Source organism: Clarias gariepinus, chromosome 17 (assembly GCF_024256425.1).
Source record: "Clarias gariepinus isolate MV-2021 ecotype Netherlands chromosome 17, CGAR_prim_01v2, whole genome shotgun sequence".
In the NCBI taxonomy this organism is placed as follows: Eukaryota; Metazoa; Chordata; class Actinopteri; order Siluriformes; family Clariidae; genus Clarias; species Clarias gariepinus.
In genome coordinates, this window is record NC_071116.1 from 24,307,077 (window position 1) to 24,333,898 (window position 26,822).

At 34.6% G+C, this 26,822-nt stretch overlaps 1 protein-coding gene across 1 annotated transcript; it reads left to right on the forward strand.

Annotated features, from left to right (window-relative positions):
• Nucleotides 1–585: 585 nt before the first annotated feature.
• Nucleotides 586–26,615, forward strand: LOC128545502 (adhesion G protein-coupled receptor F5-like). The gene is made up of 21 exons (XM_053515814.1): nucleotides 586–610; nucleotides 1,227–1,361; nucleotides 1,675–1,848; nucleotides 2,024–2,056; nucleotides 4,252–4,386; nucleotides 4,708–4,881; nucleotides 5,057–5,089; nucleotides 14,402–14,536; nucleotides 15,683–15,792; nucleotides 16,493–16,557; nucleotides 16,805–16,941; nucleotides 17,030–17,197; nucleotides 21,802–21,996; nucleotides 22,157–22,318; nucleotides 22,405–22,583; nucleotides 22,679–22,849; nucleotides 24,018–25,373; nucleotides 25,528–25,569; nucleotides 25,664–25,723; nucleotides 25,861–25,924; nucleotides 26,528–26,615. Exons 1-21 carry the CDS (start codon nucleotides 586–588, stop codon nucleotides 26,587–26,589), a joined length of 3,615 nt encoding a protein of 1,204 aa, XP_053371789.1. The 3' UTR covers nucleotides 26,590–26,615.
• Nucleotides 26,616–26,822: the final 207 nt, after the last annotated feature.

A 26,822-nucleotide genomic window follows, 5' to 3' on the forward strand; every position in this document is an offset into this window, starting at 1 on the left:
GTGTCAAAAGCTGCACTGAGGTCGAGTAACACAAGTATAGTGACGCAACCCTAATCAGAGGCCAAGAGAGGCATTTTCCATTTTGTTGTTTTTCCTGACAAAGACTGCACCATCACGATTTTTATTGCCTATAAATGTAATTTTCTTTGGATTTTTTTTTTTTTTTTTTTTTTATTCACTTAAGAAATGTGCACGGTGGTGTAGTGGTTAGCACTGTCACCTTGCACCACCAGGGTCTGGGTTTGATTCCCGGCCAGGCTTGATTCCCAGCTCTGTGCATGGAGTTTGCATGCTCTCCCCGGGCTTGGTGGGTTTCCTCCCACATTCCAAAGATATGCAGGTTAGGTTAATTGGTGTTCTCAAATTGCCCATACTGTGTGAGTAAGTGTATGTCTGTGTACCCTGCGATGGATTGGCACCCTGTCCAGAGTGTCCCCTGCCTTGTGCCCTAAGTCTCCTGGGATAGGCTCCAGGCCCCCTGAATACAGGATTAAGCAGTAATCACGATAAGAGAGAGTGAGGTAAGAAATGTTTGGTAAAGGTTTTAATTGTTTTAATATACAATAATATAATTAGAGCGTCGAAATGGGATTTTTTGTAATATTTTTCGGTGAGTTGAACAGATCATCGGCATTTACATTATTTTCTATGAAAACTAAGTTTTTGCAAACATTTTGCAATACGCCTGAAGAACTGGCCTCCAAAGCAGATTAATTTTGTTTGCTAAGGTTTCACTGTGTTGTCAGTTGGCTGGGTTGATGGGTCACCACTGTCTGTGCGGTGAACGTGTTACATCACTTCATTTGTAAATGCAGTGTGAGCAAAAATGCACCCCCCCTCCCCCCTTGTGATTTGCACAAAAGGATCTTTATTTATCTTTAAGAGGATATCAATTTATAAACTGCTATTCAGTATCTCCCAAAGTTTTGTCGCATTTGATGAATCAACCTGCAATTGTTTTAGTTTTATTGTAAAAATGTAGTTTAGATAGATAGATCCCCATGGGAAAATTTACAATTACTTTGTTAATTTTGTTAACATTAACATTTTATATTTACAGTGGCATTAGAAAGTTTTCAGACTCTTCGAGTTTTTCCACAATTTTTTAGCATTCCTCACAAAGTCCAACAAATCCTATAACTTAATTCATATCATATTTCATCTTATAACTTTATTTTCACAAAATTATACAGTAACCTTACATGGAATTTTATTTCACCTTTCAGCTGATTATCTGATTGAGTTTGAGATTGACAGCACAGATATAACAGTCCTGGATCGACTAAGAAATTATTTGAACATGGACAATTTACCCTCAATAAATAATTACACCAGTGTGATTGACATAAACATCACTGCAGGTAAGTGGCTTTTCAGTGTCTGCTGAATTTTACAGTCACAACGTGATCATAATGTGATTATGATCCAGCATCTAATAGTCTTAGTCATAGAGTGTCCTAACATTTCATACCTGATGTGAAGACTTTGACCCAAAATATTTACTTACTTTAAATTTTAAGATAATCAGGTTACACTTTTTTGTTTAATTATGGGTGTTTACACAATATCTAAGAAGCAGTCAATATGTTTCCTTTAAACCATTTTAAACAAACATACAAATAAATAAATAAATAAATAAATAAAAGCTAACAAAACCTTGTCTCTCTCCCACAGTATGCAGTTTGAATGGTACTGAATATCAGTGCAGATGTGATGATCAGTATTTATGGCCATGTGAAAAGTGCACACAGTATGGCTCTTGTAATAACATCACTGATTCCTTTTGTCGCTGCATTAATGCTGTTCCAAATGATGGACACTTCTGCCAGCCAATCAGTGAGCTGACTGGTATGTATAATACGTAATACAAAAACAATTATGTCTGATGGATGCTGTCTCAAGCATTGGATATGCTCAAAATATTTCTTTCTATACAACCCTTGACATATTTAAAGAGTTAAATATCAGTTAAATAAATTCTTTTAATAGGAATTCTTAATCGTTCTGTTGTTTTGAATCATAGATAATTCTACATGTCCAGATATAACACCCACAGGTAAAATTCCACTTACATTCTAATGATGTAAGTTATTATTCTATGATGTTTTTGTTTTCTATTTTGTTATTTTTCCTGACAAAGACCACACCATCAGTGTTTTTCAGTTAAGCAGCATTTGGTAAATGTTCAAGATATTTATCAGTTGCCTGTTTTGTTTATACTGGAAATGAGGCATAGTTTATCATTAAATTGTCACTTTATCATAATTAATGTGAAATTGCATTTAGGTGTCTGAAAGTCCCAATTAAAATATCACAGATATAAGAGTGTGTGTCTAAAATTATCCACACTCAGTTATATTAAATATCTTTATTTAAATACAGTGAAACTTGAGCATATTCATGTCATTTCTTTAGATTTCTTTTTTTGGTTTTTAGTTAAGCAATGTTTGGTAAATGTTTAAGGTGTTTAACCTGGAGAGATACTGTGCCTTGCAATGTGTATGCACCACCATCTTGCTCTACTAAAGTTGAATCTAATCTAATCCTATCTAATCTAATCCAATCTAATCTATATATCAGTTACCTGTTTTGTTTATACTGGAAATATGGCAATGAGGCATAGTTTATCAATAAAATGTCACTGTATCGTGATTAATGTGAAATCACATTTAGATGTCTAAAAGCCTTAATCAAAATATCACAGATATAAGGGGGTGTGTCTAAAATCATCCACACTCCAGTTATATCAAATATTTATATTAATATACAGCAAAATCTGGGCATACGAATGCATTCCCTTATGGATTTTACCTAATAAATTTACATTTTGCAATAATTTTGAATCAGCATCCGAAGCATTTTGGCTACAAATTAATGAACTGAATCGTATGCATTTTATACAAGGTTCAGTAAAGACACAGATAGCTGGACGGTAGCAAAAAGAAAAAGAAGCCACTTTCAGTAATTTATTATTATAATTTTAAAAAGTTCCGGTGCTAAGAGGAATCATATGTTACAGTATGGTTACTATAAGTGATATTTCATTTCTATTTATTATTATTTAATAATTTACTTAATTTGCATGTTCTTTCTAAATGTTTTGATTGGTGTAATATGCATAACTATGATGACAGTGTTGGAAATTGGTAATATTTTTAAGTGGGTGAAATGGATTATCAGCATTTACATTCATTTCTATGAGAAAATGCATTTTGGAATATGAATATTTGCCTTAAGAAGTCGCTTTCAAAATAAATTACATTTGTATGCAGAGGTTCCGCTGTATCTTCTGTTGGCTACACGGATTGTTTGTGCTGTGAAAGTGATACATCAGTTTATTTGAAACTGTGGTGCGAGTAAAAATAGACATCCCACTTGTAAAGTTAATTTGTATGTTGTGATTCTTTTTTTTTGTGATCTTTGGGTGTATCTGGTACTGAAACAACTCAAAGAAAAGCATAAACAAAAGTGTTTGTGTCACAAGGCGGATCAGAACGAGTTAAATCCAAGTGCAGATGATCGATCACAAAGTTAGATAAAAGTGTGGTTGGAGGGTGGAAGCGAGGTTCAAACCCTGGAAAATCAATCAGCGACGCATCAGAGCCAAATCACAAATCGAGAGCCGTAGTCAAAAGCAGAAGCGTTAGATCGCTTGGCGACAGTCCAAAACCATGAAACAAAAGCTGTGGTTAAAAATGAGCAAGTGTGAGATCTAAGACGAAAAATCAAAGACCAAGTCAATCCAAAAACGAGAAACAAAAGCTGTGGTCAAAACGAGGGAGCGTGAGATCAAAGATGGGAAACCAATGTGCAAAGCGACAATTTAATCCCAGAGACGAGAAATGTGATAACGAGAGGACAAGGTGAAATCAGCAATGTGAAAAACCATGAAACAAAACACAAGAGAATTGAGGCAAAGAAACACACAATAATCCAGTACTTAAGCAGCGTACTTAAGAATCATGAGGGTTTGGATACAAGGAAGGTAAAAGTTTCTTAAAGAAATCATTACTTGTGACGAAACATGGATTCATCTACGAGCCTGAAAGTAAAAGGCAGATTTTCTAATTGAAACATCCTCAATGTGGCAACAGAAAGTTTTCAGACTCTTCGAGTTTTTCCACAATTTTTTAGCATTCCTCACAAAGTCCAACAAATCCTATAACTTAATTCATATCATATTTCATCTTATAACTTTATTTTCACAAAATTATACAGTAACCTTACATGGAATTTTATTTCACCTTTCAGCTGATTATCTGATTGAGTTTGAGATTGACAGCACAGATATAACAGTCCTGGATCGACTAAGAAATTATTTGAACATGGACAATTTACCCTCAATAAATAATTACACCAGTGTGATTGACATAAACATCACTGCAGGTAAGTGGCTTTTCAGTGTCTGCTGAATTTTACAGTCACAACGTGATCATAATGTGATTATGATCCAGCATCTAATAGTCTTAGTCATAGAGTGTCCTAACATTTCATACCTGATGTGAAGACTTTGACCCAAAATATTTACTTACTTTAAATTTTAAGATAATCAGGTTACACTTTTTTGTTTAATTATGGGTGTTTACACAATATCTAAGAAGCAGTCAATATGTTTCCTTTAAACCATTTTAAACAAACATACAAATAAATAAATAAATAAATAAATAAATAAATAAAAGCTAACAAAACCTTGTCTCTCTCCCACAGTATGCAGTTTGAATGGTACTGAATATCAGTGCAGATGTGATGATCAGTATTTATGGCCATGTGAAAAGTGCACACAGTATGGCTCTTGTAATAACATCACTGATTCCTTCTGTCGCTGCATTAATGCTGTTCCAAATGATGGACACTTCTGCCAGCCAATCAGTGAGCTGACTGGTATGTATAATACGTAATACAAAAACAATTATGTCTGATGGATGCTGTCTCAAGCATTGGATATGCTCAAAATATTTCTTTCTGTACAACCCTTGACATATTTAAAGAGTTAAATATCAGTTAAATAAATTATTTTAATAGGATTTCTTAATCGTTCTGTTATTTTGACTCATAGATAATTCTACATGTCCAGCTATAACACCCACAGGTAAAATTCCACTTACATTCTAATGATGTAAGTTATTATTCTATGATGTTTTTGTTTTCTATTTTGTTATTTTTCCTGACAAAGACCACACCATCAGTAAAATTCCCTTCAGGTTTCTTTTTTGTTTGTTTTTCAGTTAAGCAGCATTTGGTAAATGTTCAAGATATGTATCAGTTGCCTGTTTTGTTTATACTGGAAATGAGGCATAGTTTATCATTAAATTGTCACTTTATCATAATTATTGTGAAATTGCATTTAGGTGTCTGAAAGTCTCAATTAAAATATCGCAGAGGGTGTGTCTAAAATTATCCACACTCAGTTATATTAAATATCTTTATTTAAATACAGTGAAACTTGAGCATATTCATGTCATTTCTTTAGATTTCTTTTTTTGGTTTTTAGTTAAGCAATGTTTGGTAAATGTTTAAGGTGTTTAACCTGGAGAGATACTGTGCCTTGCAATGTGTATGCACCACCATCTTGCTCTACTAAAGTTGAATCTAATCTAATCCTATCTAATCTAATCTATATATCAGTTACCTGTTTTGTTTATACTGGAAATATGGCAATGAGGCATGGTTTATCAATAAAATGTCACTGTATCGTGATTAATGTGAAATCACATTTAGATGTCTAAAAGCCTTAATCAAAATATCGCAGATATAAGGGGGTGTGTCTAAAATCATCCACACTCCAGTTATATTAAATATTTATATTAATATACAGCTAAATCTGGGCATACGAATGCATTCCCTTGTGGATTTTACCTTATAAATTTACATTTTGCAATAATTTTGAATCAGCATCCGAAGCATTTTGGCTACAAATTAATGAACTGAATTGTATGCATTTTATACAAGGTTCAGTAAAGACACAGATAGCTGGACGGTAGCAAAAAGAAAAAGAAGCCACTTTCAGTAATTTATTATTATAATTTTAAAAAGTTCCGGTGCTAAGAGGAATCATATGTTACAGTATGGTTACTATAAGTGATATTTCATTTCTACTTATTATTATTTAATACTTTACTTAATTTGCATTTTCTTTCTAAATGTTTTGATTGGTTTAATATGCAGAACTATGATGACAGTGTTGGAAATTGGTAATATGGTAATATTTTTGAGTGGGTGAAATGGATTATCAGCATTTACATTCATTTCTATGAGAAAATGCATTTTGGAATATGAATATTTGCCTTAAGAAGTCGCTTTCAAAATAAATTACATTTGTATGCAGAGGTTCCGCTGTATCTTCTGTTGGCTACACGGATTGTTCGTGCTGTGAAAGTGATACATCAGTTTATTTGAAACTGTGGTGCGAGTAAAAATAGACATCCCACTTGTAAAGTTAATTTGTATGTTGTGATTCTTTTTTTTTTGTGATCTTTGGGTGTATCTGGTACTGAAACAACTCAAAGAAAAGCATAAACAAAAGTGTTTGTGTCACAAGGCGGATCAGAACGAGTTAAATCCAAGTGCAGATGATCGATCACAAAGTTAGATAAAAGTGTGGTTGGAGGGTGGAAGCGAGGTTCAAACCCTGGAAAATCAATCAGCGACGCATCAGAGCCAAATCACAAATCGAGAGCCGTAGTCAAAAGCAGAAGCGTTAGATCGCTTGGCGACAGTCCAAAACCATGAAACAAAAGCTGTGGTTAAAAATGAGCAAGTGTGAGATCTAAGACGAAAAATCAAAGACCAAGTCAATCCAAAAACGAGAAACAAAAGCTGTGGTCAAAACGAGGGAGCGTGAGATCAAAGCTGGGAAACCAATGTGCAAAGCGACAATTTAATCCCAGAGACGAGAAATGTGATAACGAGAGGACAAGGTGAAATCAGCAATGTGAAAAACCATGAAACAAAACACAAGAGAATTGAGGCAAAGAAACACACAATAATCCAGTACTTAAGCAGCGTACTTAAGAATCATGAGGGTTTGGATACAAGGAAGGTAAAAGTTTCTTAAAGAAATCATTACTTGTGACGAAACATGGATTCATCTACGAGCCTGAAAGTAAAAGGCAGATTTTCTAATTGAAACATCCTCAATGTGGCAACAGAAAGTTTTCAGACTCTTCGAGTTTTTCCACAATTTTTTAGCATTCCTCACAAAGTCCAACAAATCCTATAACTTAATTCATATCATATTTCATCTTATAACTTTATTTTCACAAAATTATACAGTAACCTTACATGGAATTTTATTTCACCTTTCAGCTGATTATCTGATTGAGTTTGAAATTGACAGCACAGATATAACAGTCCTGGATCGACTAAGAAATTATTTGAACATGGACAATTTACCCTCAATAAATAATTACACCAGTGTGATTGACATAAACATCACTGCAGGTAAGTGGCTTTTCAGTGTCTGCTGAATTTTACAGTCACAACGTGATCATAATGTGATTATGATCCAGCATCTACTAGTCTTACGGTCATAGAGTGTCCTAACATTTCATACCTGATGTGAAGACTTTGACCCAAAATATTTACTTACTTTAAATGTTAAGATAATCAGGTTACACTTTTTTGTTTAATTATGGGTGTTTACACAATATCTAAGAAGCAGTCAATATGTTTCCTTTAAACCATTTTAAACAAACATACAAATAAATAAATAAATAAATAAAAGCTAACAAAACCTTGTCTCTCTCCCACAGTATGCAGTTTAAATGGTACTGAATATCAGTGCAGATGTGATGATCAGTATTTATGGCCATGTGAAAAGTGCACACAGTATGGCTCTTGTAATAACATCACTGATTCCTTCTGTCGCTGCATTAATGCTGTTCCAAATGATGGACACTTCTGCCAGCCAATCAGTGAGCTGACTGGTATGTATAATACGTAATACAAAAACAATTATGTCTGATGGATGCTGTCTCAAGCATTGGATATGCTCAAAATATTTCTTTCTGTACAACCCTTGACATATTTAAAGAGTTAAATATCAGTTAAATAAATTATTTTAATAGGATTTCTTAATCGTTCTGTTATTTTGACTCATAGATAATTCTACATGTCCAGATATAACACCCACAGGTAAAATTCCACTTACATTCTAATGATGTAAGTTATTATTCTATGATGTTTTTGTTTTCTATTTTGTTATTTTTCCTGACAAAGACCACACCATCAGTAAAATTCCCTTCAGGTTTCTTTTTTGTTTGTTTTTCAGTTAAGCAGCATTTGGTAAATGTTCAAGATATGTATCAGTTGCCTGTTTTGTTTATACTGGAAATGAGGCATAGTTTATCATTAAATTGTCACTTTATCATAATTATTGTGAAATTGCATTTAGGTGTCTGAAAGTCTCAATTAAAATATCGCAGAGGGTGTGTCTAAAATTATCCACACTCAGTTATATTAAATATCTTTATTTAAATACAGTGAAACTTGAGCATATTCATGTCATTTCTTTAGATTTCTTTTTTTGGTTTTTAGTTAAGCAATGTTTGGTAAATGTTTAAGGTGTTTAACCTGGAGAGATACTGTGCCTTGCAATGTGTATGCACCACCATCTTGCTCTACTAAAGTTGAATCTAATCTAATCCTATCTAATCTAATCTATATATCAGTTACCTGTTTTGTTTATACTGGAAATATGGCAATGAGGCATGGTTTATCAATAAAATGTCACTGTATCGTGATTAATGTGAAATCACATTTAGATGTCTAAAAGCCTTAATCAAAATATCGCAGATATAAGGGGGTGTGTCTAAAATCATCCACACTCCAGTTATATTAAATATTTATATTAATATACAGCTAAATCTGGGCATACGAATGCATTCCCTTGTGGATTTTACCTTATAAATTTACATTTTGCAATAATTTTGAATCAGCATCCGAAGCATTTTGGCTACAAATTAATGAACTGAATTGTATGCATTTTATACAAGGTTCAGTAAAGACACAGATAGCTGGACGGTAGCAAAAAGAAAAAGAAGCCACTTTCAGTAATTTATTATTATAATTTTAAAAAGTTCCGGTGCTAAGAGGAATCATATGTTACAGTATGGTTACTATAAGTGATATTTCATTTCTACTTATTATTATTTAATACTTTACTTAATTTGCATTTTCTTTCTAAATGTTTTGATTGGTTTAATATGCAGAACTATGATGACAGTGTTGGAAATTGGTAATATGGTAATATTTTTGAGTGGGTGAAATGGATTATCAGCATTTACATTCATTTCTATGAGAAAATGCATTTTGGAATATGAATATTTGCCTTAAGAAGTCGCTTTCAAAATAAATTACATTTGTATGCAGAGGTTCCGCTGTATCTTCTGTTGGCTACACGGATTGTTCGTGCTGTGAAAGTGATACATCAGTTTATTTGAAACTGTGGTGCGAGTAAAAATAGACATCCCACTTGTAAAGTTAATTTGTATGTTGTGATTCTTTTTTTTTTGTGATCTTTGGGTGTATCTGGTACTGAAACAACTCAAAGAAAAGCATAAACAAAAGTGTTTGTGTCACAAGGCGGATCAGAACGAGTTAAATCCAAGTGCAGATGATCGATCACAAAGTTAGATAAAAGTGTGGTTGGAGGGTGGAAGCGAGGTTCAAACCCTGGAAAATCAATCAGCGACGCATCAGAGCCAAATCACAAATCGAGAGCCGTAGTCAAAAGCAGAAGCGTTAGATCGCTTGGCGACAGTCCAAAACCATGAAACAAAAGCTGTGGTCAAAAATGAGCAAGTGTGAGATCTAAGACGAAAAATCAAAGACCAAGTCAATCCAAAAACGAGAAACAAAAGCTGTGGTCAAAACGAGGGAGCGTGAGATCAAAGCTGGGAAACCAATGTGCAAAGCGACAATTTAATCCCAGAGACGAGAAATGTGATAACGAGAGGACAAGGTGAAATCAGCAATGTGAAAAACCATGAAACAAAACACAAGAGAATTGAGGCAAAGAAACACACAATAATCCAGTACTTAAGCAGCGTACTTAAGAATCATGAGGGTTTGGATACAAGGAAGGTAAAAGTTTCTTAAAGAAATCATTACTTGTGACGAAACATGGATTCATCTACGAGCCTGAAAGTAAAAGGCAGATTTTCTAATTGAAACATCCTCAATGTGGCAACAGAAAGTTTTCAGACTCTTCGAGTTTTTCCACAATTTTTTAGCATTCCTCACAAAGTCCAACAAATCCTATAACTTAATTCATATCATATTTCATCTTATTACTTTATTTTCACAAAATTATACAGTAACCTTACATGGAATTTTATTTCACCTTTCAGCTGATTATCTGATTGAGTTTGAGATTGACAGCACAGATATAACAGTCCTGGATCGACTAAGAAATTATTTGAACATGGACAATTTACCCTCAATAAATAATTACACCAGTGTGATTGACATAAACATCACTGCAGGTAAGTGGCTTTTCAGTGTCTGCTGAATTTTACAGTCACAACGTGATCATAATGTGATTATGATCCAGCATCTAATAGTCTTAGTCATAGAGTGTCCTAACATTTCATACCTGATGTGAAGACTTTGACCCAAAATATTTACTTACTTTAAATTTTAAGATAATCAGGTTACACTTTTTTGTTTAATTATGGGTGTTTACACAATATCTAAGAAGCAGTCAATATGTTTCCTTTAAACCATTTTAAACAAACATACAAATAAATAAATAAATAAATAAATAAATAAAAGCTAACAAAACCTTGTCTCTCTCCCACAGTATGCAGTTTAAATGGTACTGAATATCAGTGCAGATGTGATGATCAGTATTTATGGCCATGTGAAAAGTGCACACAGTATGGCTCTTGTAATAACATCACTGATTCCTTCTGTCGCTGCATTAATGCTGTTCCAAATGATGGACACTTCTGCCAGCCAATCAGTGAGCTGACTGGTATGTATAATACGTAATACAAAAACAATTATGTCTGATGGATGCTGTCTCAAGCATTGGATATGCTCAAAATATTTCTTTCTGTACAACCCTTGACATATTTAAAGAGTTAAATATCAGTTAAATAAATTCTTTTAATAGGAATTCTTAATCGTTCTGTTGTTTTGACTCATAGATAATTCTACATGTCCAGCTATAACACCCACAGGTAAAATTCCACTTACATTCTAATGATGTAAGTTATTATTCTATGATGTTTTTGTTTTCTATTTTGTTATTTTTCCTGACAAAGACCACACCATCAGTAAAATTCCCTTCAGGTTTCTTTTTTGTTTGTTTTTCAGTTAAGCAGCATTTGGTAAATGTTCAAGATATGTATTAGTTGCCTGTTTTGTTTATACTGAAAATGAGGCATAGTTTATCATTAAATTGTCACTTTATTATAATTAATGTGAAATTGCATTTAGGTGTCTGAAAGTCTCAATTGAAATATCGCAGAGGGTGTGTCTAAAATTATCCACACTCAGTTATATTAAATATCTTTATTTAAATACAGTGAAACTTGAGCATATTCATGTCATTTCTTTAAATTCCTTTTTTTGGTTTTTAGTTAAGCAATGTTTGGTAAATGTTTAAGGTTTTTAACCTGGAGAGATACTGTGCCTTGCAATGTGTATGCACCACCATCTTGCTCTACTAAAGTTGAATCTAATCTAATCCAATCCAATCTAATCTATATATCAGTTACCTGTTTTGTTTATACTGGAAATATGGCAATGAGGCATAGTTTATCAATAAAATGTCACTGTATCGTGATTAATGTGAAATCACATTTAGATGTCTAAAAGCCTTAATCAAAATATCGCAGATATAAGGGGTTGTGTCTAAAATCATCCACACTCCAGTTCTATTAAATATTTATATTAATATACAGCAAAATCTGGGCATACGAATGCATTCCCTTATGGATTTTACCTAATAAATTTACATTTTGCAATAATTTTGAATCAGCATCCAAAGCATTTTGGCTACAAATTAATGAACTGAATCGTATGCATTTTATACAAGGTTCAGTAAAGACACAGATAGCTGGACGGTAGCAAAAAGAAAAAGAAGCCACTTTCAGTAATTTATTATTATAATTTTAAAAAGTTCCGGTGCTAAGAGGAATCATATGTAACAGTATGGTTATTATAAGTGATATTTCATTTCTATTTATTATTATTTAATAATTTACTTAATTTGCATGTTCTTTCTAAATGTTTTGATTGGTGTAATATGCAGAACTATGATGACAGTGTTGGAAATTGGTAATATTTTTAAGTGGGTGAAATGGATTATCAGCATTTACATTCATTTCTATGAGAAAATGCATTTTGGAATATGAATATTTGCCTTAAGAAGTCGCTTTCAAAATAAATTACATTTGTATGCAGAGGTTCCGCTGTATCTTCTGTTGGCTACACGGATTGTTTGTGCTGTGAAAGTGATACATCAGTTTATTTGAAACTGTGGTGCGAGTAAAAATAGACATCCCACTTGTAAAGTTAATTTGTATGTTGTGATTCTTTTTTTTTGTGATCTTTGGGTGTATCTGGTACTGAAACAACTCAAAGAAAAGCATAAACAAAAGTGTTTGTGTCACAAGGCGGATCAGAACGAGTTAAATCCAAGTGCAGATGATCGATCACAAAGTTAGATAAAAGTGTGGTTGGAGGGTGGAAGCGAGGTTCAAACCCTGGAAAATCAATCAGCGACGCATCAGAGCCAAATCACAAATCGAGAGCCGTAGTCAAAAGCAAAAGCGTTAGATCGCTTGGCGACAGTCCAAAACCATGAAACAAAAGCTGTGGTCAAAAATGAGCAAGTGTGAGATCTAAGACGAAAAATCAAAGACCAAGTCAATCCAAAAACGAGAAACAAAAGCTGTGGTCAAAATGAGAAACAAAAGCTGTGGTCAAAACGAGGGAGCGTGAGATCAAAGCTGGGAAACCAATGTGCAAAGCGACAATTTAATCCCAGAGACGAGAAATGTGATAACGAGAGGACAAGGTGAAATCAGCAATGTGAAAAACCATGAAACAAAACACAAGAGAATTGAGGCAAAGAAACACACAATAATCCAGTACTTAAGCAGCGTACTTAAGAATCATGAGGGTTTGGATACAAGGAAGGTAAAAGTTTCTTAAAGAAATCATTACTTGTGACGAAACATGGATTCATCTACGAGCCTGAAAGTAAAAGGCAGATTTTCTAATTGAAACATCCTCAATCGTCGACCATGAAAAAGGTAAAAAGGTACCCATCAGCTGGAAATTTGATGTTTACAGTTTTCTGGGCCAGTATTGAAACCTTATCAGAAAAAAGTGCGCATGTCTGCACACTTCTGCTCATACTGTCAACACACATATGTTAAAGCATCTGACCCATAGTCTTTATCTCGCTCGATCTGACTTTCACTTGTTTGGTCCTATGAAAGCAGCCCTACTAGGATAAAGATTCACTTCTGATAAAGAAGTAAAGACAGCAGTGCATTTGTGACTCCCAGCTCAGCCTAAAAAAAATTAAATAATGGAATATGGAAGCTTATTGACAAAGGGACAAAGTGTATTAAAAAGCAAGAGGATTATGTTGAAAAAGTATGTTTTTTTTCTAAAAATTAATTAAAAGAGTTCTACAGGTAGAGAGTGTTTTTTTTACTCACCTTTGTAATATACACAGGTACATACACATACATACAATTGCTTGCAAAAATCTTTGACACTCTTGTTTTAATGACAAATGATAAATTGAATATTTTTCCTAGCAGTATTTCAATGCAAACTCCTATTCTCTTTGGACAAATTTTTCAAAGTTTATTGTTTGGCAAGTATTTCAAAGAAAATCTAGAAACTGAAAAATGCTGCTTTAAATAACGCTAATGCTTAGTAAGTAAGAGGTGAAAGTACATCGGTATGCTTCGGTACTGCGCACCACTAAAAAGTTCAGTGGCTATACGCAGTGCTAAAAAGAGGGGAGAGCAGCTGCCTACCAAAAAAACTATCCGAATGTCAGGGAATCAGAACGGACACAAATGCTGGTCTCCTTCAGGGTTTTATTTGTTGAAGAGATGCCTTGATTCAGGCAGAAAAAAAAAACAAAAAAACAAATGCCATGTGCTTGAATAGACATGTAAACAACACGGGATACAAGGGAAGAAAAAAAATAAATAAAATCTTAAAGATCAGAACAGGGGTTTGACACCGAGTAGTACTTTCAGCAAGAAAACACAACAGAATGTCAACTTAAAAAATACCTTGCCTGCATAATTGTTTTGCAGAGTACTTTTTTAAATACCTAGTGACAATTAATGAATCAACATGATTTTAAATCATGTTTTTTTTCTTTAATTTCTTCCACCTTTTCGGGCAATGGCACAATCTGCAGCAATATCTGCTTCAACCCAAACCAGCACAACCACAGAAACTTCCACAGCTAATGCAACCCTGAACAGCACAACTACCACATCCATAGCAACATCCACTACAACACAAAGCACCACTACAACCACCACAACTGCAGGTTTGAAATATAAATTTATGTGTGTGTGTGTGTGTGTGTGTGTGTGTGTGTACGTTTTGTATACATACAGTTGAAACCAGATTTTTATATACACAAAATCCTTTTTTTCTTAAGTAATTTAATTCAAAGGGGAAACTCACATTATATAGATTCACTACACACAGACTGATATATTTTAAGTGTTTATTTCTTTTAATATTGATGATAATGGCTTGCAGCTAAAGAAAATGTCAATTAAAAATCATTCTGGGTGATTACATCATGAATCTGACAAGAGAATATTATAAGTATGTGGTTTTCCTTTACTGCATAATTCCAATGCCTAATGCATAATTTACTGTAATGAATAAATTGGACTGCTTATATATAACCCTTAAACCATTTTATATAACCATTAAATTATGCATAGAGCATGTGGTTGTTTATAAAAACCCTGAAATGTTTGTTAGTAGTTGTTGCAGACCTACTGTATATAAAAGCAGTTTGGCCAGTTTTCTTTAACAATTAAAATTGACAATTAATTGTTTAAAAAGCATTTATTTATTTATTTATTTATTTATTCATTCATTCATTCTTTCACTCTATGTTCACTAGTTGAAATAATATGCCATGAAATATCATAAAATAATAAAAACTTTAGTTACCCATCAAACATTAGAGTGAGCTCTAATACTGATCTAGTCAATAAAACATAGGAACATCTTACAGTAAGTACTGTCTAATGGCCTGTCTGTTTCTTGTATATTTGGATTAACCCCCACTCCAAACAAAACCTTTTTTGACTGATAGTACTTCTAATTGGTGAACAAGTGTACGGATATATTTAGTGATTGGAACATCTAAGCACTTACACTACAGTCGCTCTGCACAAGGGGTATCTGCCAAATGATGAAAATATAAATCTAAGTAGAACAATAGCCATAGTTTTCCAAGGAGGTAAATAGGTTTCAGTTCCTGGAGGGCACAGTGATTTTTTTTTTAAATGTATGTATTGTGACAATAATTATTTTTATTATTTTTAATGTCAATTTATTTAATATTTATTTATTTAGGACATTAATTATTTGCCTCAGTTGGATTGAGCCATTAGTAACACTTATCTTTTGTCTATTAATTTCTCACTTTGTGTTCTTGTTGTTTTTACAGACACCCATGTATTAACCTTTACATTGGCAATAAATGAAGTTTTTGACACTCAACTAAGTGACCAAACCAGTACAAAATACCAAAAATATAAAAGGGATATTGAGAGTGCAGTAAGTGTTACACAGTATATTATTTTTGGTAGTAGTAGTAGTATTTTTGTGGCTGCTGTTGTTATTATTTAAAGTATAAATAGTGTTGTGACATATAATTCCACTCGAATGTACAACTACACTACTGTTCAAAAGTTTGGGGTCACTTGCAAATTTCTTTGTTTTTGTTTAGTGATTTATTTTCTACATTCTACAATGATACAACTATAATACTATAAAAAAAAACACATGAAATTAGGTAATTATGTAACAACAACAAAAACAACAGTTAGTTGTTATTTTAAGACACAGAGGTCAGCCTTTCTGTAATAGTTCTTGCAAGAACAGTATTGTCAAGTACATTTGCAAAATCCGTCAAGCACCATAATAAAACTGGCTCTCATGAAGGCCGTCCCAGGAGGGCAAGACCAAAACCTACCTCTGCCGCAGACGAGAAGTTCATTTAGAGTTATCAGCCTGAAAAATGACCAATTAACAGCACCTCAGATTAGAGGCGTTATGAAGACTTTACAGAGCATAAGTAGCAGACACATCTCAATATTAATTGTTTAAAGAAGATTAATGCATATGTTGGATGCCTTCAGCATTCCTTTACAATGTAGAAAGAAATAAAAATTAGGAACGATCATGGAGTTAGAAAGTGACCCCAAACTTTTGAACGGTAGTGTAAATATGAAATGCTTGGCATTTTTCCCCTCAGATTGATTTAAGCTACCAAACTGTAACTGGTTACATGGCAGGCTCTGCAAGAGTCACCAACTTCAGGTGATATTATTTAATGCAATCTTAGTGTAATACTTATACATTTTTAATGTATATAAGTCCTGGTCTTTATCAAATCTATCCAAATCTTGCTGTTATTTTAATTATTGAAATCACTATTTAAATACAAAAGATAAGATAAGTAAATACAAATTAAGATCTTCATGTTTTAATTGAAAACCTGGAGAGGTTGTAGATAATATTTTAAAGGTCAGTTCAAGTGGTAAGGTCTTATTCTTTGTTTTAACAGGTCTGGTAGTGTCTTGGCAGACTTTAATATCAGCACTACTAGTGTTAACCTGGATTTGGTATCAGCAAATGAAAACGTTGCTAATGATCTCCAGTCTCAGGGATTTAATGTGAGCAACAATGCATTCAGTCGAAGCGGTAAGGGTTGTTTAAAAATTTCCAAGTCTCCAATATTAATGTTAAAAGTACTTAGAGTAGACAAATAAAGATGTCCTTTTTATTTTAGTGAAAGATGGACTATATACAAGCAGCGGCAATATATATCCTGGGAGGAATCTCACATTGACCTGCAATCCCCCAGTTAATAATAGCCTAAACTGGTCTCTGAATGGGGTCCCACTACCTCAGTCAGCCAATATCCTTGAGCTCAATAATGCTTCTTCCACTAACAGTGGTAAGTAACAAATTATTGTTAATTTAGCCTCTTAGAGGGATTAGACATTAACGGAAAATTTTGTCGGAAAAATTAGCAAGGAACATCGCTAATGACAGTCGCGTGAGTGACACACTAATAGTATCACTGCTGTAAAATAAAAAAAATAAAAAAAATTTACCTGCACTTTACCTTTGAAAAGAATCGCGAAAGAACAGTGGTTCTGTGTAAAGCAGAGAGAGTGTGGGGGGTGTAAAGGTGAGAGAGAGAGAGAGAAAGAGAGTGGGGGGGGCACGGTGTCAAATTACACATGCGCACACATAACGACAGAGGCTAAACCAGAGAGGGAAAGAGAAAATGGATTTTTAACCTCTCTAATGAGAATTTCTTTTGCTTTACACGCACACACGCACACACACACACGTGTGTTATAAGAAACAGTACATGCACGCTTTACACATGAGCTTACAAACACAAAATTATCTTTTGTAGTGGACACCAATACCTCCTTTTTTTCCATATCTTTTAATGTCTTCAACTGTTAAAAATATATTCATTATTTTTCAACATCATAAATTCAGATCGAGAAAATGCAGGTAATAAAATTCAGGTATTAAAATTCAGATAGAAAAAAAAAACAGGTCTTCACATCCGGGATATCATCCGGGAAAAAGAGCTATGGATGGCTGATTTTTTGTTCCGATCCACAGTGTACTTTAAAGTGGGTTTCCTGCTCCCGGTGCAGTTCAGTCCAGTTCTAAGGAATGATTTGCCGATTGGAATGCAGCACTCCTAACTAACAGGCTAGGTTGTCAGTTGCACAGTAAACGGTATTACACGCTTCCCTTTGCTGTAATCGCTATATTTAAATCAAAGCAGGGGATGGGTTTTTTAATAGATTTAATTTAAAGCCAGTTTCCAAGACCTTGAAGCCAAACATCACTTTTCACAATTGTCTAGAAAAGAGTAAAATATCTGATGTACAGGTAGATTAGTTCAAGTCTGACTAATCTACCTGTACATTAGACATAACATGTCAATAAGACAAGCATAAGTAAAAACAATCCATAATATGTGGACAATTCTGCTATGTGTGTTTTCATACTAATAGGTCTGGAAATTTGAAAAGGTGAGGAAAATCAGTGTCCCAAACATCCAGGTCATCTTTCAAGCTGCTCTTTTCTTCGACCCAGATACTTACGTATAGTATAGAGTCAGTTGGAGAGGTTACTTTATTATTTATTATATTCAAGCCTACACTACAGAAGATACGCATCAGCATATGAATCAGTAAGATCTCAGATTAGAGTTACATATGGATGATTTAGGGATATATCTGATAAATGGTTCCAAAAATTCCTCCTTGTCTGTTGCTGCTATGAGAAAGCCTGATATAATAGAAAAGGTTGTTTAATGGCATCACACATTGCCATGATTTGTTATGCGGCCTGCTTCCTTCCAGTGTCCTTTTTTTCGTTGAAGAAATTAAGATTAAATATTGTTGCCGCTGTTTTATCTATTAAAGCAATATAGTTATGTTCAGGCAGGGAACAGTCATATACAACATGGACGACATGAATCTTTGTCACATAAAGTCTCTACAAATGTTTGTCATGTCAGGTGTGTTAGTTTGAATATTGGTTTAAAGTCAGTCAGTCAGTTCTTTGTCTGAGTCAGGAGTACATGTCGCTCTGTCATGAGCTCCCAAGCCAAGTCTTAATTTGGAGCAGCGGAGCTCTCAACGCTTCGTAATTTGTGCCAACAGTTGGTTATTTGTCAATAATGATTTAATGTTTCTGCTTACTTATTTTTGTGATTGCAGTCATTTCATTGTGTCCCCAAATGTAATAATTTCATAAGCATGCTTTATTTGTTGGTAATAAATTGTAGTGTATCAAAGTTAGGCGACACCGCAAGATTGTTTTATTTATTTAATTAATTAGCCGGATACTTTAAGTTTATTTTATGAATATATTTTAGTATATATATATATATATATATATTTATATATATAAATTTAACAAAGAATAAACTGTAAGGGACTGCCCCTAGGGGGCACTGTGGCAGGGTTTGTTTGTAGTTTTTTTTAGAAGACCCAGTTTGCCAGAAGGCACCTCGGTCAGGTGATGACTAAGCTTCACCTGAACCGAGGTGGCTCATTAGACATCGTATAAAAAGCTGTTAGTTATGGGAAACTGAGTCGAGCATTAATATTGTCTAGTGGGCTTTTGTTTTGTTTATTTGTGTTGAACTGGTTCTGTAGGCTTGTTTTGAGGTGAATGTATTTAAGTGTGTTTTTTGGGTTTACCTGTGTTTGTGAGTATTTGGAAGTGTGATGTGTCTTATTATGTTCAGTTACTCCTGTCTGTTTCTCCCTCCTGTCTCTCCCTGCCGGTAGTTCTAAGCCTGTGTGCTTTCTATGAGTGTGTGTGTGGTGCTAATAGGGGTGTGTGTGAGTATGTGTGCATTGCTCATAGGAGCGTGCGTGTTGAGTGTATGTGTGCATCGCTCATAGGAACACAGGGGTGATTTCATTTTGAGAGCTTAAAGGTCCTACACATTATATTTTTCATTAAATGTAAAAACTAGCTCTGTTCTCAGCAACCTGTTTCAGTACATGCTAATTTAAATGCTCATGACCTCTGCTGAGATTGTGGGGCGTGACACGTGGGGTATAGCGGCGGAAGTGTAGTCCAGTGCGGGCAATTGCCACAACGCATTGCCACAACGCAGTGCTTTGTGGGTAATGCAGTCCAAACTGGAAAACTATGGATTATAGAGCCCGAGCCTGTTTTCTTCAGTCGTTTTTGGTTTGATTTAAGTACGGAACCTACACGGAAGTTTGTAATATCGCCTGACAACGCAGAAATTAAAAGAATGGACATGCATCGACTCGATTTTTCTTTCTTATCACTGCATGTGCATGAATTAATGGGCTGTTGCGCTGCCGCGAGCAACAACAACAAAAGCGGAGAAACTTACTGAGAGAAATACGGACGCGATGTGTTTACTGATGTGTTTACATGACTTCTTAATCTTCGACAGACATCGTTATAAACCATCTAACGTAACAAAGGTAAGCATAATAGTTTTCCGACTACGTACACAGTTTGCAACTAGACAATCACCTTAATGCATTGTTTATTATAAACGTGCGATTAGGGATTATATAGAGACGGATGTACACAGAGAAGAAGCCATAACCATGTTCTATGAGAGTGTAAGTTAACTTACACTCCGCATTCATCGTGATTATTAGAAAAGGCGATCTGCAAAGAGTCATAGTAAAATAAATCACACTCACCGAGCCTGGTGAAGATGAAGCAGGAACACGAAGCGTTAGTACAGATCCGATTTTTAGGAGCAGCTTCCTAGTAAAACCTGCTTTATATTGACCCGCGTTTATAAAGCAGTCTGGTGAAAAATGAGTAGTGCAAACATGAACGCATTTAGGTAAATCAGCGGGGACGTTAGCTTTAAAAACTAAATTCAGCCACTGCGTCCTCAGTGGCTCAGATACCTAACCCTAGGTAGGTACCCTAGGTCACTAACCCTAGGTAGTGAATGACGACTGCTGTGTTCGCTATTACACCCAACAACTGTACACAACACTCGCTTAGGCGTCATTTTGCTCCAGCGGCGAAAAAACAATGGCCGACAGCGTCTTCTCACTCGGGGCGGGTCTTTGCTAAAACACCAGTGTCAATCAACTTGTGTAGGAACGCCCTCTTGTGGTGTGGCGTCACAAGGCAAGGCTTTTGCGATTGGCCTGATTTCAGAAGGGGGATGTTACTGTAATAAACGAAAAGAAAACCACTGGGCGGCTCTTTATCATCGTAGAGTGGTTGTGTACGCACTCTCCTAACACACAGTTTAGTCCAAACAGCTTAAAATAGTGCATGTAGTGCTGTATGACCCCTTTAAGTTATAGGTTCTTGGTCTTTGAGTCACAACATAGAGCATGTAACCATGTCTGAGGGTATTAGAGGCCGTGTGTGTGTTTAAGCCTGTGTCACAATGTCCTGTATGTGTTAATGTCCATGGGCATTAGAGCCTGTGTGGAGGTAATGCTGAAAGAACCAGTGTTTTGTTCCTGTATGATTAGTTTATGTTGAATAAAAGACTCTTTAATTTGACAACCCTCTGCGTATGCCTGCCCTTTTTAAGCCCACGGCGATAACATCAGCCCGATACACCCACAAACGTTACATAAACAGCATGTTTGTTATTGCTGTTAAGGAAATTAACCCTATCTTGTTATTAAATGTAACTGAATGTAATGTTGGTTAGGAGTGCTGCATTCCGACTGGCAAGTAGTTCCTGAAAAGTAGACTGCACAGGGAGCAGGAAGGGTACACTGTGGATCAGACCGCAAAATCAGCAATCCATTGCTCTTTCTGTGATATCCTGAATAACCATAATTCTATTACCTGGATTTGGTCAATCTGAATTTGTGATGTTGAAAAATAATGAAGATTGTATTTTTAACACCTAAAAAAAAATTAACAGCAATTTAGAAACTTGAGTAATTTTGCATTACATTTTAATTACATTATATAATTCTAATTACATTATACAATTATAAATCTTTATAAATATTATTTATTTCCTCTCTGCTTTCCCAGGCCAATATGCCTGCACAACAACAGTAAACTCAATGCCTTATGTGATCTGGCAAAGCATTAATATTGAGCAATACCCCAATATCCAAGTGACCAGTAACAAACTTTTACAATGTAAGAATACCACAGTCCCACTGCAGTGCTGTGTTCAGTCAGGTTACCAAGTGAAATGGGATGCTTGCAACTCACAACCGCCAAGTAAGACACATGGATTTTTTTCTTTCTTGAAATGAATAAGTAACACTACTCTAATTACCGAATATTTTTTTAAGCCTTCATCATTTTGAATACAGTAAATGGCTGGTGGAAAATGTCCCTGATTTTTTATGTGTTTTTGACATTTACTTGTGTTGCACAGACCCGGTGACCGGCTGCATATCATGCAACTATTCAGTTAAACAAACAGACTGCATGAATAATGTAGTAGCACAGGTGAGATGCCAACTCCAAAATCCCCTCCCTGAAAGTACAAGTCAGAATTACAACTCAAAGAGCATCACCTTAAATATAGTTAACGAAAGTGAGTAACCATTTTTTTTTATTTAGATTTTCCCCTAAATCTACAACAAAATGTTATTTTACATTATTTTATTGTATTTTTTTTAGCATTTGACTGCTTTGATAATGTATTTGGAGCTGGAAATGTGGGAGTGGAAAGCACTGGTAACTGCAGTGGAGGCATGGTTGGCTACCAAGTAGCTCAGTGTACATCCCCAAACATCTGGAAACCAATAGAAAACTACTGTGTTCTTCCCATATTTAAAAATTTACAAGATACAGCTAAGGCAATTTGACTTTTTTTTCTTTCTTCCATAACAAATCAAATTATGTGACTTCTCTTTGTTTTTTCATTTAATTATTTATTACTTTTTTTTGGCAGACTTTACAGCTAGACAAAATCCCCCAATTTATGGTCAACCTCAGCACTAATGCTTTATTTGCAAGTGAAAATATCACTGACTCTTCAGCTACAATATTAACAATTGTAGACATACTAAACACTATTTCCAATCTCTCACAAACAATTTTAATTAGTCAACCTGTTATGAAGGTAAGTAAATTTTTAAATAATTAGATTAAGTTAAAGCCTTAAGAATTCTTGCTAAAGAAATTTTGTCTCAGCATGGAAAAACGTTTTTAGCATACAAGCGACTGAATTGAGCCAAACCCCAGCTAAGTTGATCCGGGAGTCACTTCTTTGCGTCAGTGAAAAGACAAGCAAAACCTAGTTTTTGTGGGGTTTTGCATTTTGTGCAAGATTTAGTGAAGACACATCATCATGGGTCTCAAGAAAGTTAGCAAGCACAGCAGCAAGAAGTAAAGGGAATTACTTTCAGTTTTTGTTTTTAAAGCACCCAGTGCTGAGAGGAAACAAATTCAGGTTAAGTGAGATTTAATGTCCAATTATTTCATTACCTTTAGTGTCTTTTTAAATGTTTTTAGTGTTTTATATGCACAAAATTAGATTTTAATGGTTATATTGGTATTGGCTGGAATGAATTATCCGCACTTACATTATTTCTTTTTTTTTCGCTCCAAGAACTTACCTTTTAGAATGGTTTCAATTTGTATGCCAAGATACCACTGTAGCTTAAACATCGACTTTTCAGTTCCTTATAATTTGTACTAAAAGCAGCATTTCATAATATGTAGCAATTTTACGCTTATAAACTATTCTGCAACCCCTGTTCTGTAAATATTTAGTACATACACTGATGAGCCATAACATTAACACAACAAACCATTAACATTGATTATCAATTATATACCAGTAAACTGTTGACAGGATCATTTACGCCTGTGGGGAGCAAAAGTTAACTCAACAGGTCTGATCCCACAGAAAAGCCAATGCAGCGCAATTCATCAAAAAAGTTAATGCTTGCCACGATTAAAAAAACACATAGCCCACCACTCACAGGGCCTGGCAGGCAAAAAACAGCCATCCTAGCCTTTAAACTCTTTGGATCCCTATCCGAACGATGCACTGGACAATCAAGTTTGATGCACAGAGGTCCCACACGCAACCCACAAAACCCCAAAAGATTTGCCGTTCTGAAGTCATTCCCTGATGGGCCAGAGGCCCAAGGAGAACCTACACAACATTGGACATAATGTTTTGTGTTATAATGTTATGACTGATTAGTGTATTATTATTGATAAATTACTGTAAATGATTGTCTATTCTGTATGTTATATATTTTTTTCTTCAAATTTTAAAGAATTTTCTAGAAACAACAGATGTGATTGGATCTGATGGTGCACAAAGCACATGGATGCTTCTAAACAGCAACAGTACAACAAAAAATGCCAGTTCTGAACTTCTAAAATCGACTGAGAAGATTGCAACCAGACTATCAGATAATAACTTCTCAATAAAAACAAAACTTAGTTCTCTTGATAGAACTTCCATCACTGCCCCCTTTTCTGGAACATTTGGAATAAATTCAACAACCCAAATAAATATTCCAGTAGCGAGTGCACAGACATCCCTTACAGTCATCATTTCTTCAGCTTTTAATAATATCTTACCTGTTCGAAATCTGACCTACGAAGACAGCAATCAAACTGGCACCATCATTAATGGAGATGTAGCTGTAATTGAGACAAATACAACAATTAACAAAATCTCCCTTTCTCTTGAGGTCAACAATATGACGTTGGGAAACCCTCAGTGTGTCTTTTGGAACTTTAACCTTTTGAATGGCATTGGGGGATGGGACTCGACTGGATGTCTACTAAAGTCATTAGAAAATGAAACTAAAAGAGTTAGATGTGAATGCAACCACACAACATCTTTTTCCATTCTGATGTCACCATTTACTCCGGATAAAGACTTAGCCATAATCTTAGACTATATAACTTACATCGGTGTTGCTATTTCATTGGGCTGCTTGGTTTTGTGCCTCCTCATTGAAATCATTATATGGAAATCAGTGACAAGAAATGACACGTCCTACATGCGTCATGTCTCTATAGTCAATATCGCTCTCTCCTTACTGATTGCGGACATATGCTTTATCATTGGAGCAGCGGTAGTTAACCGAGGCGAAGGTCCCTGCAGTACAGCCACATTCTTCATGCACTTCTTTTATCTGGCCCTTTTCTTCTGGATGTTGTTGTCAGCACTCTTGCTCCTCTACCGCACCCTTATGGTCTTTTCCAGAATGAGCAAAGGTACTATGATGGCCATAGCCTTTACTGTTGGCTATGGAGCCCCATTAATCATAGCCGTGGTTACTGTGGCATCTACAGCTGGGCAACATGGATACATTCAAAAAAATTACAATTGTTGGCTAAACTGGAGTCAAACGAAGGCCCTCCTGGCATTTGTGATTCCTGCTCTAACTATTGTAGCTATAAACTTCCTGGTGCTTATTGTGGTTCTGTGTAAGATGTTGAGGAGAGGAGCTAGTGCTTCCATTCAGCAAGATGAGAAACATCCTCTAGTAGTCATTGCTAGATGTGTGGCGATTCTAACACCTCTCTTTGGTCTAACGTGGGGATTCGGCATTGGAACCTTGGTATCACCGAACCGTGGAATTCACATAGTGTTTGCATTCTTTAATTCACTGCAGGTAAAAAAATTCAACTAATCTTCTTGTTTCTCTGTAATCTTCATCATGCACACATATATTAATATACATTAATATACATCTAAAATTATTTTTTAAGCTTACACATTCTAGATGTCATATTTAAGTAAATGTTTCATAAATTATCTCTTAAAAGGGTTTCTTCATTTTGCTGTTTGGGATATTACTGGATAGTAAGGTATGATGACTCTAAGGATGTTACACCACTTTTCACCTAAAGCACACAATTAGATAAAAACTATGCTTTAATATTGCTCATTTTGTGGTTGCAGGTCCGAGAAGCATTGACAGGAACATTTTCACTGAAGAACTTCAGCTCTAATCGTACCAGAGTAAATACATTTTATAAATATATTTTATATATATATATATTTTAGATATTATATATAAAGTAAGTCACTCTTACTTTACTAATACTTAATTACTTTACTAATGGTTATAATTATTGATGGGTGTGTCTAAATTGCAGAGTACGAGTGGAGGTCCATTATCCTCGAGTGGATTTCCTTTCTTTCAGAGGATACGGCAGAGAAGTATGTAACTTAACTGATAGAAAATGTACATGTTTAAATCAACAGGACAGTTCAAATATTTGATTATAATGTCCTCATGCTAAATGGAAACTCTCTTTCGGGTTTTATGAAACAAATAAAAAATAAATACAGTATATAGTTTTACAAAAAAAATTAATTTTAAGTTTAGAGCCCTTAAAATTTTAACTGAGAAAACATTTTAAAATTTATTGTTCAATTATTTCAAATCTGCTTGATGACATCCGAAAATATAAAACAAATAAAAAAGAAAAATATTTGTTACTTACTAGCTATAATCAGTGGGCTACCATATCTAAAATATATATACATAAAAAAGGGCTTAATTGAAATCAGAGTTATGATAAACTGGTTGACTCTTATTTGTAGGTTTCCAACAAATTGCATTTATAAATAATAATATTTTTTTGTTTCGATTCTGCTTAATTATTACTTTACTTATGGTCATAATTATTGATGGGTGTGTCTAAATTACTGTAGCTTTATGATTACTTTTAACACTGGTGCTTTAGTGTGAATCAATTATATAAGCATTATCCTCATTTGTGCATAAAATTTACACCAATAGTTTGTCTTTTTTTGCAGATGCATATAATTTTTCAAGTGGCGGCTTGATGTCTTCAAGCAACTCAGCTACTGACACCTAAATTAATAAGCCCACACTAAGTGGCCTCTTCCTCTGCATCTAGTGCCAATCAGTCGCAGGGCACCCTAATAATTAAAAAGTAAAAATAAAATTATCAAGTATAATCTAACAGGGATAATTTAGCATAAGCAATTCTAGTCCTTCTTATTACTAGTTTGTATGGTATGACTTGTTTTAAAATATTTTGTATACGTTGGTTACAATGATAACGGTATCGATAATGATGATGAATGA

Coding starts and splice junctions, on each gene's coding strand:
- LOC128545502 (XM_053515814.1), top strand. CDS start 586: ATGGGATTTTTTGTAATATTTTTCG. Junction 1,362..1,674: donor TGACATAAACATCACTGCAG/GTAAGTGGCTTT, acceptor TCTCTCCCACAG/TATGCAGTTTGAATGGTACT. Junction 5,090..14,401: donor TCCAGCTATAACACCCACAG/GTAAAATTCCAC, acceptor CACAATCTGCAG/CAATATCTGCTTCAACCCAA.